The sequence below is a fragment of the Manacus vitellinus genome, unplaced genomic scaffold, assembly GCF_001715985.3.
Source record: "Manacus vitellinus isolate BGI_N305 unplaced genomic scaffold, ASM171598v3 scaffold_4_pilon, whole genome shotgun sequence".
NCBI classification, from domain to species: Eukaryota; Metazoa; Chordata; class Aves; order Passeriformes; family Pipridae; genus Manacus; species Manacus vitellinus.
The window spans coordinates 12,305,497-12,325,941 of record NW_021940604.1 but is presented as its reverse complement, the minus strand read 5'-3'; the positions used below and the strand labels follow the sequence as shown (position 1 = coordinate 12,325,941).

The window sequence follows — 20,445 nt, the reverse complement described above, 5'->3', positions numbered from 1 at the left end:
CAGTCACAGCTGAAGCTGGCAGTTGTGCTGGCAGCAGCCCTGGCTTCCTCAAAAGCTTCCTCGGTCTCTGTTGAAATGGCCACAGCCAATTCTTTGGAATTTGGATTTGCAACCTCAGTAATCCCTGCAGTTAATTTATTGCACAATGATGGCTTTTGTCACGGATTTCTTCAAATGGTATTGGACTGCTATTTAACAACTTCACCCCAAAGCAGCTGTGGATTTCTGAAGGTTTAACATTGGAAATGTTTTGTCTCTTCCCCCAGTATTCAACAGATTTCTTCAGATTGATCTGATATATTCAGCATCAATTATTCCTTTTTAATTTTCCATTCTCTTCTTGTCTAAAGCACTTTGACACCCTGTCAGTCAGTTGAAATGAGCTTACTTCTCACCAGTAGGTTAATTATTTTCCATGCTGGTTAATTATTATAATCCTGAAGCACCTTAAGTATTTGTACTGTCATAGAAAGAAATTATAAAATCGAGGGTGTCTCATGAACATTTGTACACAAAAGAGTAACTTGATGAAAGAACAACTAGAAGTCAGCTCCAGCTGCAGAATATCCTTTCTTTCTATGGAAAAAACCCATACATATTTGTCTGCAATGTAGTTATACATAATTTCCATTGGATCATCAGTATGCAACCTATACTATTCAAATTTTTGAGTGGATGAGTTACACAGGACAAGGAAGATTTACATTTGACTTAGTCTTAAAATTAATCAGAAAATATCTTTCTACATACAAAAACATGAAAATGAAAAATGAAGTTTTCGTTATAAAGGTGTATAAAAATACCTCTAAACTTCTAATTTTATCAGACTTTTTTTTTTTTTGGAAGGGGAAGGCATTTTTTTATTTTTATAAAGAATTTATATTTTTAATATTTTAACTTAAAACCATGTGATTACAGTATCTTTTCATTTTTATGAAGAAAAAAATAGTGAGGCTCTTATTGTCACTTGGGCTAATTCTTAAAGCCCCATTCACCAAAAAACTCCAAACCGAAACAATTCGGCTATCTCAGTTTTCATGAGAGTTTTAAAATTCTCAAGCAATCAGTATTCAATTTACAATTTTTAAGAGTTCATATTTCAAAGGCCTTGAAGACATAGTAAGTCAGCTGCTTAGTTGGACAGTTGTTCGAAATGCCACACTGACAGACTAAAAGAGCTTCTTAATACAGACTCGAGCTCAATTCTCACAGTTTCTGTTGCGTTTTTCTTTCCTCTGCAACCAAGTGAACTATTAGTGTAGAAATTCTCAAGACTGCACCTATGGAACCTCCTAAGATGTCAACAGGCATATGGAGGCAGTTGAGCAGTAATCTTCAACATGCTGTGAGCTGCAGTAGCACTCCAGACCTGCAGTTATGTAAATGCTGTACCTTTGAAATTATTTTTAAAGGAAAGTTGTAGTGACAGCTTGATCTTGAAACTCAAGTGAAACAGAAAACGGAGCAACAATACTGTGACAGGGATCAAAGTAATTTCCAAAGGAAATTTTCATTTCGCTTAGCTACTATTGAGAAAATATAGATTTTTGTCAGAAACTATGCAAGTGCCACTCTCTTCTGAGGACACTAACAGTTAAATCTCACACAGGCTCCTCAAGCCCTAGGCAATCAAAACCACCATCACACTAGAAGTGAAAGAGAAAGCCTAATGTCAATATACATACCTGCATATAATAACATAGTATATTGAAAAATGAGATACTTTTAGCAATGTCAAGCTTAAGCATACTTTGCAAGTCTTGATGCTACTGAACACTACTACATTTTTTAGAGGAAAGAAAAATAACCCACCCCTGGAGCCAGCCCCTGCAGTCAGTACCTACACACGTAGGGTGAACGGTCTTTCCCCACGGGCAGTCAGCATGGGTACAAACGCCCGTGGCGCATCTTTCTCTTGCCAAACAAGTAGGGCTGAATTTAGTGGGAGTGAGTGGGAAGTAACTCCCTGGAACCAGGTGGTGCTTGAAGGGCACCCAAACACGAATTTCACCCCGACAACGCTGCCTCTCCGAGCACGGCCCGGCCTGGGGGCGTTACGCCCAAGTCACCCCAAAGGCGAAGCAATGTACCCTGGGCGGGCGATGAAGCCGCCTGCCGAGCTGTGCCCCGGGTGCGGGCACCCAGCTGGCCCGATGCCCTGCGTGGGGGATTTCCGTGGGCGCCCCGACGGCACTTGTGGACGGGAGGGGAAAACCTCCTCGGGAAAGGGCGATAACTGCAGGGAGGAAAGCACCGTCAGCCTGCGAAGAGGACCAGAACCTGGCAGCGCTCTGGGTGCAAAGGCGCACCGGGGGCTGGCTGCGTGCCTCCGGCAGCACCGGGATCGGGAGCAGCGCCGGGAGCGGTATATCCGCCCCCGCGCACACCTGTGCCACCACCACTGGGCGGCTGCGGGGAAAGCTCCGCCACCGCCTCCACCCGCTTCCCGCGCCGGGGGTCGGGCAGCGGAAACTTGCTCCGCGCTCCCTCGTAAACACGGCCCAGCGCCCTCCCCCGGACGCTATTTCGAAGCAGCGTGATGTCCTCCGGCCCCGCACCGCCTCCTTGCCCTGCCCTGCCCGCAGGGAAGGGGCCGGCCGGGCCCGCCCTCACCTGCAGGGAGGGGGCGGAAAGGCCGAGCGGGAGTGACCGAGCGGGGCGGGAAGGCAAGGGAAGGAAGTAGGGAGGCATCCGCGCTCCTCTGCGCTGCGGACCGGCGGGAGGAGCGGGGGCCGCCGACGGCCGCGCTCCCAGGCGGGGTGGGGCGGGACGAGCCGCTATTAATAGCCGTGTCCGGGCGGGCGGAGGGCAGAGCTGCGGGGACCATGCAGGGGAACGGGCAGCAGGTGGGGAAGAGCCACGAAGACCACCCGGGCGGGAACGCGGCGGCTGACGGCGGGCTGCAGGCTGCGGCTGTGCCCATGCTACCGGCCATGGAGGTGGCCGAGGAGCCGGACAGAGCTCCGGGCGGCAAGAGCAAGGACCCCAACACCTACAAAGTGCTCTCTCTGGTAGGGGCCGGGGCGCCGCGGGGCCGGGCGGGCGGCGGACTGTGCCCGGTCTGACCACGCCCGGCGGGTGCGTGAAGAGCGGCGCGGCTGGGACAGGTGTTTCGTCCCGCTCCGAGCTTCAGGAGATGTCGGGGCCTTCAGGCGGTGTCGGAAGAGGGAGACCGCCTTTGGCAGCACGGGCTCCTCGGGATGCCCCGGGCAGCAGCGCTGCGGGACGGTTCCTTTCCTCCCGCTTCGGGAGTAAGCCTCGGGCAGGAGCGTGGCACTTGCGTATACAGCGACCTGAAAGAGGGATTCGTAACTCTTCACTTGATATGTTTTACTCTTTTGACTCAACGTTCGAATATTTCCAGTTCTTTTGTGCTGTTAATGGTTGTCCTGTCTTCCATCACGTGGTTTTCACTGTAGGGGGGACGCCAGGGAAGACAAAACCAGGTTAAAATAGGAAAACATGGCTAGAAAAACTAAAAAGAGTTGAAGAGCCTAAAGGATGGAGGAAGTGTAAAAACTTGCCTTTCACTGAATTTGAGGTACCATGAGTTGAAAGTTTGTATCCAAATACTGCTTGAAGACACTTCTGGCCCTTGTTTGGAGGCCCCAATGGCCAAAGCCTTTGTTAGCAGGTAGGTCACTTTCCCATTTTAGCCACACTGCTGTATTATAATTATCTTCCCTGTAGAGCTGAGAAAATAAGACCTTCCAGACTGCCTGGACTGATCATTATGAGGCTAAAATCATTATCAAGGTGAAGGAACTGTAGTGTTCTTGGAAGGAAGCTTTAATGGAACTGCAGCAGACTATTACCCATATATATATATGTATATATACACCCATAAGTAGTCTGCTTTCAATACATTAAAGCATAACGATCAAGGCGCCTTTCCAGATTTACCTATAGCTTTGTAGTCTGGTTACAGTTTCAAATGAACCATCCACCCATATCATAGTGATTACATGTTGGTCATACTTCCTGATGTAGTGGGTGATAACTCAGAATGTCATAAGAGAAATATGAGAATTCATGTAAAAGTCTATGGTAGTTTCTATGCAGAAGTTTTTAATAAAGCTTGTGGTTTGTAGCTTGTTTCATTACTTTGTTGTCTTCTGGGCAGGTTAAGGTTGTGCCATAAAAGCCATTGTGGTTGGATGGTAAAAACAGCTCAGCTTTTTTCAGGCTTAGAAATAGATACTAATAGTGGAAAATAATGATATACTATTCAAAATAATGATATACTATTCAAAATGTTGTTGCTCTGAGCATTTTAGGCTCTAATACAACAAAATGACTAGAGATACACAGCCACTAAAAGACTGGAGTTGAGCACAAGTTAAAATGTTTGCAGGTACTTTTCTGAGTTAAGTTCTTATTTTCCAAATTGTAGCCATTGCCTGAGAACTGGCAAAAGATTCATCCTATGCTGATTAAAGTGTCACCTAATAAGAAATAATTTAAAACTTGTAAATGTAAACACTGAGATAATGTAGACTATTCAGAGAGAAGTTGAAAACCTTTCTAAATACTGCAGGGAATATTGGATTGAGTAAGACAGGAATATATTTAACCTAAATGTGTTAGAAAGCAGAAAACAGGAGCTGGAAATACAAGTTTGCTCTTTCTCACAAGCCAATGCATTTAGAAAACAGTGATGATATTCCAAGGTAAGAAACAAGTCAGTAGCCTTATCTACTTGCTGTTTATAGTTTTGCATGGTAATGTGGAACTATTAAAGTGTCTAGGTGTAGGTAAACCCCCTTTGCTTGCATGTACCCTAGTTGTATGCACCATTGCTTCCTTTATTTGGGTAGATAAAAAAAATCTGGTTTCAGGTAAGTTTATGTTGAAATATTTGTAAAAACTGAGGAATGTATTTTTGTTCATTAGGGAATACTTGAATTACTCTTTCCATTTTTCTGGAAAGCACAGACTGGCCTACATTCTGCTCTACCTTTACTTGTACCTGTCACCTGTAGATGTCTGTGCAATTTGTGAACACCACCTCAATGTTCCCAGCATCTGTCTATAAGCCACTCCTACCCTATTACAGAGCAACTGCAGAGTTCCCATGTGCAAAAGGTTATAGTCCCCTTTGCACTCTACGGGTATGTTTTGTTGGTTGCTCCAGAAGCCTGTGTTACATGGCAGTGCTTAGTTGTTAACTGAATGGACGTTGGTTGAGGGAGGGTGTAGGTAGGTAAGGAGGTGGTATAGAATCACCCTCACTTCTGGCAGTGTTTGTGGTGGCAGGCATAACTTTAAGTTCAGTGGCAGGTTTTCATACCATGCAGGTCACTCTTCTGTTGCTGCTGCATAGGGAGGATTTTGTGAATGGTGGGACAGGCCTGGAGGGATTTACTAATCCACGGTGCTTCCCTAAGCACCTGAAGCACACCTTTTCATTTACTATCTTGCCGATTTTTGAGCTCAAACCTTTTTCCATCAAAGTCCAGTGAGCTGTCTGTAGTCTCTCCAGGCTCACTCACTGCTGTTGTGTGACTGAGCAGTGTGTTGCTGCCCAAGAGCAGTGTAGCCTTTGCTTAGGTTTGAGGGCTTTTTATCCCCACTTGCCAGTAACTCTCAGGCATTGCATTTTGGTCTGATTCATTCATTCCATTAAAATAAAATTTTCCATGCCTGTATAACAGCTGAGATGTTGAGAGGAAAGAAAAGTAATAACATAGAGAACATTTCTTTTTTACAGTTTCAGACTTCCTTTGTCAGAACTGGAAAGCTCATTTAAACCAGCACTGTGGTTAGAAAAATTTTTAAGGAGTTTTTGCAACTTGAGAGTTCCTGAGGAAAAAAAAATTACCAAAAAAAGTTGAAGTAAGGTCCAAACTGAGACATAGATAGTTACTCTAAAGAGTAACTCAAGCATTTCAGAGTGCTTAAAGATAATAAAATGTGAAGTTTTAAAAAATGCTGTGGGAATACACTTAAAATAGTTTGTAAGTCTGTAAATTTTTTCTTTGTACTTTTCTCATTAAGGCAGTCCAGTTTTTTTTCTTTTTCCTAAGGCAAGTATTTTATGTGCATCTCGAACACTAAATAGTCTTCTGAAGTCTTTTGTTGAATTGCTTTCTGCAATTCCATGAGAGGATAGCTAAACTTCATATAATACCTGTGAATTAATATGGTTTTATTTAACAGATTGACAGAGCAACTCTTGGTGCCTACTCCCAGAAAGCTGCTATGTTTTATTGCTGGTTGCAGATGCAGTGAGAAGCAATCCAGGATATGTGGCTGCACTCCTGTGGATTTAGTTACTTTTTTGTTTGGGCAGCTAGTGAATCCTTTATCAACCTGAAAATCAGACTAAAGCAGTGGGTAGGACAAGGTCTTGTAATCATCTGCAAAGTGAAACCAGTGAAGGATACCATGATACAGATGACATCCTTAGGAGGCTCTGCACTGATTTCAGTTAAGTGTGCTGGGCAATATCTGAGGACTGGTAAACCAAGAAAATTTTTCTTTCCCTATACTAGCACTTGTTAGATACCACATCAAATACTGTGTCCAGCCTGGGGCCCTCCACACAGGAAATACAGGAAAGATCAATTCAACTGGAGGACATTCAGTGGATTGCCACCAAGGTGGTCTGGGGTTGGAGCTCATGTCATGTGAGGAGGAGGGGCTGATAGATCAGGGCTTGTTCAGCCTGGGGAGGAGGTGATTTGGGTAAGGACATCTAACTGCAGTTTCATTATACCTCTGAGGATATGATCAAGAAGATGGAACCAGGCTCTATGCTGATATGCACAGTGGGAGTATGAGATGATATCTATAAATTGAAATGAGAGTTTCCTGCAGGATATGGGGGAGGAGGGCAAAAATCACTATGAGGGTAATTAACCGTTGGAACGTATTGCACAGAGGGGTTATGTTGTCTTTGTCCATGGAAGTTTTGAATGCTCAACAGCATAAAGCCCTGAGCACCCAGGTCTGAATTCAGTTTTGACTCAACTTTGAGCAGGATATTGAATTGAAAACCTCCTAAGGTCCCTTATCATATCATAGAATGGTTTGGGTCTGAAGGAACCTTAAAGATCATCTGGTTTCAACCCTTCTATCATGGGCAGGGACACCTTTACTAGACTAGGTTGCTCAAAGCCCCATCCAACCTGGCCTTGAACACTGTCAGGGGTAGGGCATCCACAATTTCTCTGGACAATCTGTTTGTCTTCCCATCCTCACAATAAAGAATTTCTTCTTACTATCTAATCTAAACATGCCCTCTTTCAGTTTAAAGTCATTCTATCACTATGTGACCTTGTAAGAAAGGCATCTTTCTTGCAGGCCCCTCTAGGTACTGGAAGGCTGCTGTAAGAACCTTTTCTCCTCTAGAGTGAACAACTCCAGCTCTCTCCACCTGTCTGCATAGAAGAGGTGATCCAATTCTCTGATTATTTTTGTGGCTCTCCTCTGAACCTGCTACAGCAGGTCAATGCCCTTCTTATGTTGAGGACCTCAGAACTGCATGCAGTGCTTCAGGTGGGATCTCACAAGAGTAGAGTAGAGGGACAGAACTGCCTCCCTTGACCTGCTGGTCATGCTTCTGTTGATACAGCAGTTTGCCTTCTGGGCTGCAGGCGCACATTGATGGCTCACGTCCAGCTTTTCATCTATGAAAACCCCCAAGTCCTTATTTGCAGGCTGCTCTTAATGAGTCCTTCTCCCAGTCTGTACTCATCTCTGAGATTGTCCTTACCCAGGTGTAGCAACTTGCACTTGTTGAGCTTCATTAGGTTCTCATCAGCCCCCTTCTTGAGCTTGTCCAGGTCTCTTTGGATGGCAACCCTTCCTTCTGTTGTGTCAACTGCACCAACTCAGCTACATGTCATCTGCAGACTAGCTGAGGGTGCCAGGTCACTTTGAGCTTCTCATCCATTAATGCCCCCAAGTCTTTCTTGTCAGGGTTTCTCTTCATCTAGTCTCTGCCCAGCTTGTACTGGTTCTGGGATTGTCCTGACCCATGTGCAGGACCTCACAGTTGGCCTTTGTATGGGCCTACCTCAAGACTGTCCAGGTCCCTCTGGATGGCATCCCTTCTCTTCAATGTGTTGACCTCATCACACAGCATGGTGTCCTTGACGAACTTACTGAGAGTGCACTCAGACCCACTTGTCCATGTCACTGACAAAGATGTTAACACTAGTCCCAATATAGACCCTGCAGAAGGCCACTTCTCACTGATCTCCACTTGGACATCAAACCCCAGAGCATAACTCATGAGTGTGACCATCCAACCAATTCCTTATCCACTGACTGGTCCTGCTGTCAAATCCATGTCTCTCCAGTTTAGAGACAAGGACGTCATGTAGAACAGTGCCAAATGCTTTGCACAAGTCCTGGTAGATGATATAAGTTGCTGTTCCCTCATCTACCAGCGCTGTGACCACATGGTAGAAGGCCACCATATTTGTCAAGCATGATTTACCCTTAGTGAAGCCGTGTTGGCTGTCACTTATCACCTCTGTATTTTCCATGTACCTTAGCATAGTTTCAAGAAGTATCTGCTTCATGATTCTGTAAATCTGTTTTCAGTTGTCGGTTGCTATGTTAAGCCTAATGTGTAAGATCTGAATCATAAACGTCATTTATCATAAATGAGACAGTTTCTGCTGTCTTAGTCGATATCTACCATGGCTGCAGTCAGGAGAGTCTTAACTATAGAAAAGAGATCTGTTGGATGTCAAGATATTCTATGTGAGTCCTGAAAGTTTTTCACCACTTTCTTCTAAAATAACCCATATCTGCTGACTTTCTGCTCATGCAGGGAAAGATGGGTCAGGACTTTGTAGACAACTGTAGGTTTGTTTGATTTGTTTTTAATTCCTCCGTAGAGATGGTGTGGAAACAACCTTTTCTTACATAGGTATCTGGAAGATTGCATGCCTCTTTGATTGTTTTCATATTGATGGTTTTTCTCCTAAATATGTTTGAAGATGCCCAAACTTTTGTATAGGTTAGTACTTTTTTTTTTTTTAAATAATGCATTTCTGTATTCTTTCTCCAGGAAAAAAAAAATGCAAAGTATGTATTATTTGATATACTTGACAAATTTATCTTACTTTCGCTTCTGCACATGCTATTGGAGAAGGAAAGATGGAGAACAATTAGAGCAGGTGGGAAATTACCTGGATTTGTTGAGAAGTAGTGCATTGGCCCAGACCCTTCAAAAGGCTGTTCTGCTCTCAGGTTCAGGCTCCTGAGAAGAGTTGATTACTAGATGAACTATTGCCATTGCTGCAATGTGGTCTTGTTTTCTGGTGGAAGGACTGTATAGAAAGTTGGTTCCAGTCTCACAGATTTTCCTTTTTTGCTTATCATACAGACTAAGGAATTAATGTAATTTATGTGAGGAGGGGAAAGAGTGACAGGAAAGTGTTCTTGCTGAAACTTTGTGATTTGGAACACGGCTATTCACTTCAGCCAACTTTAGTGTGGGTACTTTTATGGGTATCAGTCAGTTCTTAAGCACTGGATTGAAGGACTGATTGTTGTCTAAGTTCGGGAGACCTGGGTGACATGTTCAGTCTTTCCTCTAATCTTTTTTTGGCCCTCAGCAAATCATTCAATTTCAGCCTTTTTTGTATTGTTTTACTTTATGTGACTTGTTTGTTTTTTTATTTTATTTTTCAGTAGGGAAAAGTGGTCCTTGCTGAAATTTACTTGCTCCTATGAGAGTGCTGGATTGAGCTTAAATGGGATTTGTGTGTTCCAAGAAACACCACACATCTTAGAAGTAGTATTAAAGTGACTGACTGTTAGGTGACTTAATTTTTTTGTCATCAAACATCCTTTGGTGAAATATGAAGTAAAAAATGACAGTGACAGGATGGCCATATTTTAAATAGACTTTGAGGCACTTTCAGTTTAGAAATATTAAAACAGTTCTTGGCCAATCTCCAATATTTTAAAATTTTGTAGGAAAGTATTCCAATGTTTGGAAACAAGAGTATCTTACAGCTGTCTTCTGTCAATGTTACAGCTCTCTGGCTCCAGTGGTGACTTGGTTTTAAGTCTGAAGACACAGTAAAAACTGACATTTAACAAAACATTTTTTATTGCACTTGCTGTTAATATTGCTTAAATGCATTAATTAGAATGCAGTTGTAGCTATAAAACAAAAAGACATTGTTATTCAATTTAAACCATCAAAAGAAAGTTTGGGGTTTGGTGAATTTTAAAATCATTGTAACTTTTAATGTTTCTCTTCAGTCAATGAATTTTTCAAGGAAGACTTTGTAAATAATTCTCATTATACAAAGATAACTGTAAACCCACAATTTCTTTATTGTTCTTCAACTGGGTACCTTCATTCTGGGTATTGAAGACAAAAATCATAACCTTGCTCTGCTGCTTGCTTGGACAGTAAAAAATAAACAAATATTTAGACATTTAACTCTGAAGGGGTTCCAGAGTTAATTTGTATTCTTGCTTTATTTACACTTTACTTCACAGAACTACTTGGTGTATCATATCCTAGATGATAGAAGCTGATATGAAGTAAAAAATCTTGTCCAAAGAAACACTTGCAAAAATTGAGCCTTTCTGTCTGTTTTTTTGTTTGTTTTTTTTTTTTTTTTTAAGTATGGAAAAAACCCCCAAACTAAAACAACAGCAGACCCAACCAACCAACCAAACACCAAGCCCAACCGAACAACAACAAAACCTCCACATCTCCCCCAAATTCCAATTCTATAAAAATCTTCACAAAGGAGAATAGAGACCACCTTTGTTTATGCCTTTACTCAGAACTCAGTTTAAATTTTATTGCCAAACTAGGTTGAATTTGGGTGCACAGTCAAAGGGGTGATTGTGAATTGACTAAGCACACCTCAGCTCACTTTAAATTTAGGTATGGTTTTCTGCATAGACTAAACAGTGTGCAGGTTAGGTAAACCTCCTCTTGGAGTGCACTGTGTTTGTGAATGCCTTTGGCTGCCTGGACTCCAGCTGGAGTGTAAAGCTTGCAACAGGCTGAAGTACACCCAGATGGGTGACTGGTTCTGTCAATGCTGTTGGCTGGTTGCCTGCCTGAAAACAACCACGTTGTGCCTAGGAATTTAATGTGGAATACCTGCTGATAGGTCAACCTGTAGTGTGCTAGGATCAGCCCTTTGGTCCATTCAGGCAAAACAAGTGAAGTGACTGGGGTCATGATTGGTGTCGTGCTCAGACTTCCTGCTCCAGCATTCAGAGCTCTTACTCAATTCACACCTTAGGGTTTCTGTTACTGTTCTTTAATTTTGCAGTAATAATCTTCGTCTACCTGTCAGGCATCAGATTGAGGGCAGGTCCCACTGGAAGAGAAGGAAAAACTGTATCCAGTAGTGACAACAAGGCAGACACATTGTGGCCTCATTGTAAAGGGGCAGCCTCACTGTACGTGAGCAAGGTGAGCACAGCAAGTTTGAGGATGCTAACCAGGTTCAACCAATAGTCGAAATTGCCAGATGAGTATATAGTGATGAGACAGATCAAAGTAAAGAAAGGAAGGCCTGTGAATTACGGTCAATAGAATGCTTGACCAGGATGGCCTTGACTGCTGTATGGCTGTAACACAGTTCAGACAGGGGCAGAGGTGCAACAGGCTAAAACAAGGGTGAATGACTCTTCTGAGGCTTCCTCTAGCTTTTTGTTGAACTGTCTTCAAGGCTGGTTGGGGTTTCCCAAACAGTTCTGTCAATTGCTCAACCAGTATTGGAGAACTGGCCCCAAGCACACACAGCCAAAATTCTGGGAGAAGGGAGTGTGCTCCTGTTCTGAACACACTTCCATGTACTTCTACAAGGCTCTTGGATACTGAAATAATAAGGAACATGTTAATTCAAGTGGATAGGCTTTCTCTAGGTTTAATTATTAACTTAAACTCAGAACAACTTAGTTACTGTGCTAAAACTTAGATTTCAAGCAAGACCAAAGATACAAGAATTATGCAAAGCTTCCTTTCAACTCCTGCTCTTCAAAAATTTTCCTTTGCATCCTTCCACAAATATCAGTAGAATTACACAGAGTGAATTGTTCTGAGTCAACTTGCTGTGGAAGCTATGTTTCTGTTGCTTCCAGCTGAAAGAAGGAGCAGAGCAAAATAAAGGCTTTGAAAACATGAAAGGTATAAGGAGTTTTTCATGTTGGAGACAGTATTAGAAATTATTAAGAAAAATAATGAAATATTTGCATTTCTGAAGAAACTCAGGTGAGCGTGAATCTTGATCCAGTTCTGCTGTTCAATGGCATATAGGCAAATCTATGTATATAAATTCTTTCTAATATGTGGTAGTATTGGGGTACAAGTTTGTGTTAAAGATTGTTTGTTGTTCATAGAATAACAAAAACTATAATGTTGTTATAAGCTTCTTCAACAAAAGTCAATAATCAAGCGTGGCCATGCATGTTTCGTTGTGCTGTTTATCTCTGGTAAGTGGGCCAGTTCTTGAATCCTCTTCTGGCTCAAATATGTTTCTGTGTTGTGAAGCATCAAAATTTTTGTTTTTTGAGGGGCTGTATTCAAAGGGTGCAGAGATAAATAATGGCTTCTTTGTCAGCCCTGCTCTTCATTTTGGGAAAATTGCCAAAGGACTCAAGGCTGAAGATGTGTTTGTGATTGACATCAGTGTGCTTAGTAAAAACCTATCGTGAATAACTGAAACAGTCGAACTTGATGATCTTAAAGGTTTTTTCCAACCCAAATGATTCTATTAAACCTAATTTGTCTCAACTTCTTCCCATACTGCTTTGTGGTTGTGCAATTTTTTGACACTCCTTATATTCTTGCAGTGTTTTACAGAATTTCTTCGCTTGCTCTTTGAGGCCGCTGTGTCTTCATGTGGAGATTAATGTTGCTGTCATTATAACAGTAACAACAGCATATGTCTTGGAAAAATGGAGTTGAATATAGGTTTGCTTGGTATATTTAGTGTTATTATCCATACCCAGTAGAAGCAACTCCCTTTTTACACTGTTCTTATTACAACTCTCATGACAGTACTCTAAACTGAAGCAACTTTAGCTTTATTCTTGAAAAGGGATTTTTGGAATAGGAAGGGCATGAAGATGGCTCAAGGTCATATTTTCATATTCAGTTTTGCTTTTATTCACGGGTCAAGTGCATCTTGTTTGGAAAACAGGTTTTTTTTGGCATAATTACTGGCAGTTTTTTCTCTTTCTGTGCAACCATGCATTCATATCTGGTTGCCAATACGCAATTCATATCACATCTGGATGACACGTGGTGGTCTTTGATTGGTGTTCTTATTCTGCTGTGCTGAATAAACGAATCATATTTGAAAGTGCAATATTTACTTTTTTCTCGTAAGATCAATTTTCAGTCCTGTTTATCCTTAGCATTTTTACAAAAATCTGCCTGGTGATTAAATAGCAGAGTCAGCCGCTCTCTGGTTTCTGGGAATTCAGTTCAAAGTTGTATTTTCCCTTGTTTTTGGCTAGCATACAATTGCACTTTACTTTCTCTCTAAATTCTCCCATGATGTAAAGTGCACTGAAAAACATAACAGATACGGTAAAATGTGTGTGCTTTGATAGCAACTCATGTGCTAATGACTTTCAGGAGAATATGTACCCATACAGTTGAGCAAGCACCAAGTAAAAAAAATATTTTAGATTCCAGCTGACAGATGCTAACTCTGTTCTTTTTGTATCTTCCCCTTCCCCCATCCCGCCCCAAACCAGATGCTTGAATAGTGTTGGAAGGTATTTAGAGAACTATAGTATGTGATGTCTTCTGCTGATAATTCTCTGCTGAATGAAGAGTTATCACTCTTTGGTAAGCTCAGTGAAGGCTTTTTATAATATCTTACAGTGGCTTGATCTACCTTTAAAACATTCTTGTCTTTTGAATGACCTTAGGTTGCAGTAATATATAATAATAGTTTTGAAAACATTAAATAGAAAGAATGAGAGTAGACCTTCTGTGTGCTGCTTTGAGAGGGAAAACAATAATGCCTATATATTTTTAGAATAAACCTTTTTAGCTCTGAAAAGGTTTTGGGTGTAAGCTCCAGCTTTTTTATCCACTGACTTCAGAGTAGTTTAGTCACTTTTAGTGTTTTAGGACAGCCAGGACCTCAGAGTCTCAGTGGTTCTCCTCCTGCAGGCCTCTAGGTGTGGAATGTGGATAAACAGAAACAAGTCTTTGAAGATCATAAAAATATTTACAAATGTGGAAAGAAATATGAGTGGTGCAAGAAGGAGGTGAGGAGGTGATCCACTTGGTTCAGTGCTGGTAACTTTTTTTTAGGTGATTTACTTAAGTATGTAGTAGTGCTGGTTGAGTAAAGTATTCACCTTCTTTCGGTTTGGTGAACTTCATTAAGTATCTGCAGCTTTTGAATGAAACCGAACTTGTTTAAATATCATTTTTACAAACCAGTGTTCCACTGTCCCTGGCAAGTGTAGATAAGGGTTTTTTTTCTTTATACAGTAAGCTTTCTGCATTTTTAACAGTGTTCTTTTAGAGACAGAAGGTGACCCTTTTTTGCTTGAAATTCATTACTTGTTACTGCATTCTTTACACTTTTGAAGCTGAAATTCTTTCTCAAAGATATTTCAGTTTTAAGGTCCAGGTCATTAGTCATTTATTCTAGGGGCACAAAACAGTGAAAACATAGTATGCCTTTCACTGATCCCCCAGTGGTTTTGGAAAATTCCATGGGGTTTTGTAATTACTGGCATTACAGATCCAGTCTAGACATCCTCCCTTCATGGATAACTGTGACACAACTGTGAGAGCCAATCATGAAGATTAGACTGGAAAACCATTACTTTGCATTGTTTCTTTCATAATTGCATAGTTTTTAATGGATGTGTCTTAAATTTTGGAGTGAAAAGTTTTGTTGGCCATGGAATACCAAGGATGAAGAAAGGGAGATGGGAAGCAACTGAGTACATGGCAGGCAGAGTGAGAAAAATCAACATAGAAAGAAACTTAATTCATAATGAATATTCCTTAAAAGAAGTATCAATGTATTCTTTGCCAGAGAAAATACAGAATAGAAGAAGGGAGTGGGGGAGATGGACTCAGCTAAGGAAGAGCAAAGAGAAAGGGACAGTATTATTAACTGTGTAAAGAAGAGTAAAATACAGTAGCAAAGGAAAGGGTAGCTAAGGCTGGTGAGAGATTTCTTGGTAGGTCACTAAGACCTGTACAGTTGATGGGGCTCTTTGGGATGTGGTGTATGCAGCCTGCATGCTTGCTGGCCCTTCCACTTGCCCCCTGAAATCACTGCTGAGAAATTCTATTCAGCTGCAGTTCTAGAGATGAGTGATGGAAATGATTCTCCTCTCTAACCATGTTATCATATTTCCATCTACCCAGCTCAAAATAAAAGACTTTTAAAATGTTTTCAGGATTGCAGTTTTCCAGATGCTCAACCACCTATTCCCAACCGCTATAATGTTTACAAAGCAAAGCTTTTATTGCTTCCTCCCACATAAAGGAAGCAGTGATGGGACAGAGATTTATCCCTAGATGACAATCTTTTTGTGATTCCAAAACAAACTTTCTAAAAATTATTTTTAAAACAAAAAAGGACACGTTCTTCTCTGCAGTTGTTACTGTGTTGTTTTAAAACCTTTTCTCAGATACTATATTAAAACTGAATATGACATTTTGTCCTAGCAATCTCTCAAGACACAGATCATAAAATGTTCATTTTCTACTTTTGTGTATTACAGTGCCAGATTCTTTAATTTTATTTGCTTTCCTACTTAATGTTGGATTCCCATATTCCTTCTTAATTGCACCTTTTTCTTGCTTTCTCTTTTGAGTGGAAGAATATGGATGAGAGAGAAAGAACAGGTAAGATTTTCTCCTTTTGTTTAAAAAAGACAGATTAAACCTTCAAGGCAGGTGTTAGGATGACAATGTGGTAGTAGCTAGAGATTTGATTTTGGTGCTTGCAGCAGAATGCTAAAGAAAGTTCTGGTAAACAAGAATGCATGCAGCTAGTTCTCTTTCTGGGTTTTGAAAAAATATGTGATCTTTATGCAGCAGACTGCAGCATCCCAAACCTGAGTTACCTGTATGTAAAATAGTTCAGGTAATGCTGGTAACCTACCTGCTGCAGTGAGGTCCCATATAGAATCATAGAATGATTTGAGTTGGAAGGGACCTCAAAGATCATCTAGTTCCAACTCCTCTGCTGTGGACAGGGACTCCTTCCACTAGACCAGGTTGCTCAAAGCCCCATCCAGCTTGGCCTAGAGCACTTCCAGGGATGGGACATCCACAATTCTCTAGGCAACAGAGATATGTTGCAACACAGAAAGAAATAAAGTAAATTAGTTTGGGCTGCAGCAGTGAGATGTTTTTCTGTATCTAGGCAACCTTTACAATTGTTTTGAATATTCCTCATCATCTGCAGAGCTGACAATAGGTCAACTACTGGTGCCTCTTACTGCACCTAGTTAGGACTACTGCTGCTGTTGACCAGTGTTAGCTGCTCCTCATTGTTCCAGCAGAACATTTGTCATTTGTGTGGATAATATCCATGTGACCGAAGTCATTCAGGCTCAAGATAAAGCTTCAATTCAAGGCCTTAAACACCAAACTGCAATTGCATGGTATAGTCCACTGGATTAGAGTTGGCTGTCCTAGAACATTGTCAAATGCTTTACCTCTAAGCTTCCCATTTGCGTAAAACTTCCTCATTAAGCATTGAAGAAAGAAAGAAAAAAGAAGGGGAAGCTTTAGTATTTTGCAGTAAGATATCTTTAAGACTAAAATTTAAGCGATTGGGACTAATGTTAAGAAAACAAAGGTTTTAATGTAGTGAGTCAATAGAGTTTCAAAATCTTCATTTATTATTGCATTTAGTATTGCATTTTGTAGTATTTCCTACCCAAAACAGTACTCATGTGCCTCAGTGAACATAATCCTTTTGTTTTGGCCTATTAGAATTATGTTCATAGAAGTGTAAAACTGAAAATCTGGAATACAACACAAAACTGATTTTGTAACATTTGATGCCAAAATCTTGGAAATTGTTTGTGAGAAATTTTGTGAGGTTTTACCAGTTATATGTTGAGAAGTATTAATGCTATCACTTTGGAATGGGTTTTATTTAGATTTTATTTTTACATTAACTTGGTATCATGAATCAATTCCTGCATTAACTACACTGAAATTCCATAAGGGAATATTAATTGTCCATTTAATGGCACTGCAATGTGTTTACCATTCAAGGATGCCTTGGGTGGCTTAAGTCCCATAGGTCATGCAGCTATTTGAAGATATGAGAATAAAGCTGTTGCAGACAGCGTAGCTGTGGGGTTTTTTTGTTTTAAAGTACGTCTGTGCTTACACATCAGAGGACATTCTACCCCTTGATTATAGTACCAGGTCCTGGTGGGAGCAGACAAGCAATATATCATTACCCTGAAATAAAATGTGCTCAACTTGGCTTTTTAAAAACAAATTAATCAATTTGTAATTTCCAAATAACAACAACCACAATAATAATATATAATAGAAGTTAAAAGGACAATAACAGACTTTGCTCTCTACTCTGATTTTGCTGGGCTTTGACAACTTGCATTTGACATGTTACATACCTGCCTGTTCACCTGCTCTTATCTAGGTGATGATTTGTATGGAAGACTTCAAAGGTCCAGAACAATTTACATTAAAGATAATGTTGCTGATATTGACTTAACAGAAAATGTTGTTGATACCGCATGTGTTAGTATGCTGACTTAAAAAAAAAAAAAAAAGGCAAGTACAGAACTCTGCAGTTGTGTTTGTTCTTGACAGCTGAGTTAATGGAGACTTGCATCTTTCTGTAAGTTTTTGCATATCCGGCTGCACTGATAATGCTAGATTTTTTCCACCTTATTCTTTTATGATTTTCCTTCTTTCCCTGTCAGTTCAAAGACAGATTTGAACTCGAAGTGTTTGTTTCTCTGCTATACATGGTGTTGAATAAGATTCCAAACTTGCCTGGTTCAGAATCCTAGGCCAAAGCTTCATCAGGTCCAGTCTGTCATTCCATTTTTTTCATGAATGCTATATGTGTAATATTGTTTATATTGATAATTTGTTTAATGATAATTTGTAGTTCAGAAATCCAGAATAATATCTGAATTTCAATGTTGCATATTCCATGCTTTCTTACTGTCTTTATTAACTTCTTAGTGAACAAAATTGCACAGCGAACTGTATAGTTGTTAAAAACAACACAAATAGTTTTTAGGTACTAAAGTGCTCACAGTCTTTGAAAAAATTAAGCTTGATAAATAATTAAGGGCATTTTAAAATGGAATTAATTTTTGCCACATCACAACATGATTCAGGCATCCTACTCAAGAGACTTGACTCAGCAGCTTTTACTGATGGGAAAGAAGGAAAAAAGGGAGAGACTTCATGTAGACATGCAAGTAAAGTTACTGAAGTATTGCTTCAAAGCAATTTTTCCACAGAAAAAAGTGACTGGAGAAGTGACATGTACATTCTCCTCTACCCAAAGCTCCCCAAATACTTTTGTATAAGAAAGTCTGCATTATTATAGTGCCTTCTGTTTCATGACTTCGGGCAAGCTACCTTAATGCATTCTGCACTTGAATGCAATAGCCCTCATTACTGCATTGTTGACTTCTCTTTAATTACTGTATATGCACTGATAGTAAATACACTTTTTCTAAAGAGTTTATGGACCAAATCAAATACTTAATGAGGTTAAAAGAAATCTTTGTATTTGAGTAGGTGTTAAATCTTGCCCTGAAATGCTGGACAAGGATAATATGGTGCTTGTTTGATAACTTTAATGAATCCAGAATCCAAAATAAACACAACCATATTTTGTGGACAGTGCAAGACACTGTGGTCAGCCTTAATGTGACATGCCACAGTTGCTTACCATGGTGTGGACCCACATCTAGTATGAACTGGATACTGGGAAGTGCGAAAAGGTTTCCCTTTATTATAGATGTCACTTAAGGACCATGCCTTCTGTTTGTAATCTGTGGTTAATGGCAAAACTTTGCTTTACCTTGTTAGAACAAACAAGGAGAAAGGAAAGAGTGGAGCAAGAAAAGTTTTCGATATGGGTATATGTGTAAGAAATATAGAAAGAAATATATCAACATGAGAGCATAATATAAAAGAAATCAAGAAAGAAATGAGAAAGAACTATGTCATCATATCTGTGTTAAATGGTTTGATAAGAAATTATATACATAGGCCCAGTTGTGACAATATTCACGTTCATGCACTAGTAATTAATGGCAAATAACAACTACTTGTGGGAGTGAATACTGCTGGTGAAAACAGTGAAATCAGCCTCCTAATCTGCATGTTTATAAATTTGTGTACAATTGTCTAACATTATAGAGAAAATGAGGGATTTCAAAACCATTCAGTGGTAATTTAAGATTACTTTCTTTTCCTTCCTGTCCCACAGGTACTCTGTGTCTGCATGTTAACAACAATCTTAGGATGTATATTTGGCCTGAAACCTAGCTGTTCAAAAGATGGTAACTAATATGCCTTTTATTTACTAATATTTGCTTTTTTTTTCTTTTTGTAAATTAATTTTTGTATTACCAGAATGCCACCCTTTCTTGCTGCAGAAGAGGATTGGATGCATTGCTTGAAGCAGTATCAGTTAGAGGGTACTGAAAATATCAGAAAATAAACCTCAGGTGTACTCAACACTTGTGTGTACTCAACACTTGTGTGTACTCAACACTTGTGTGTACTCACTTGAGCAGTAAACTGATCCTGGTACTCGGTGTCTGATCTGGCAGCTTCCACGTATCCCAGCTGTCACTGTGGTGGCGTCACATGGCTGGCTTTTCTCAGTTCACCATAAAAAAACCCCCAACCAACAACTTGTATTTCATGTTGTCCTGGAACATTTGTTTTTCATCTTTTCCAGACAATTATGGGGGGGAAAAAAAAGTTATTTTTTTTACTGGTTAGAATTGTAGCCTGAAAACATTCCTTGTGGAATTCCTCTGTCTATTTTCTGTCCTGAAAAATATGTGAGTTTTTTTGACGGTGAAGTTTCTTCAGGTAGAAGGTTATGAAAGATTTCTTTTTTTTTTTTTTTTAAGAAATCAAGCTTCGCTTTGTGAACAACTATCAAGAATAATTTCAAAGTTGATCTGTTGAACAATGATTTTTAACTAAAATTCAGATTATTAATTTTCCACTAGAATATATATAGTATTTTTCTCATTTTACTACAGCTTTGTAGCATTGGCTGATTAGTATCTCCTTTTCCTAATATCACACACCTTAAGATTCTTGAGGAGCCAGATGATGAAGAATTTACCTCGCTCCTTTCTGGTGATTGCACAGGATTAGACAGACTGACCAACTGCTTAAGTTTTGTTAATGCTTCACATGACAAGTTTCTGGTCTGGTGTTTTTTTTTTTTTAATTCCCCTACCCCCAGCAACTCTAGTCTAGTG

General features: G+C 40.2%; 1 protein-coding gene across 3 annotated transcripts in view; it reads left to right on the top strand.

Annotated features, from left to right (window-relative positions):
* Positions 1-2,824: 2,824 nt before the first annotated feature.
* Positions 2,825-20,445, top strand: part of LOC103757677 (ectonucleotide pyrophosphatase/phosphodiesterase family member 1) — a 53,997-nt gene continuing 36,376 nt past the window's right edge. The window contains exons 1-3 of one of the 3 annotated variants that reach the window (XM_018077930.2): positions 3,597-3,634; positions 15,802-15,832; positions 19,431-19,503. In XM_018077930.2, coding sequence (XP_017933419.2) covers positions 3,612-3,634; positions 15,802-15,832; positions 19,431-19,503 — 127 coding nt within the window. In that variant the 5' untranslated portion in view covers positions 3,597-3,611. Of the gene's footprint in view, positions 3,012-3,596; positions 3,635-13,762; positions 13,799-15,801; positions 15,833-19,430; positions 19,504-20,445 lie in introns of those variants that run through there. The other 2 variants (XM_018077932.3, XM_018077931.2) reach the window with 2 other exon arrangements.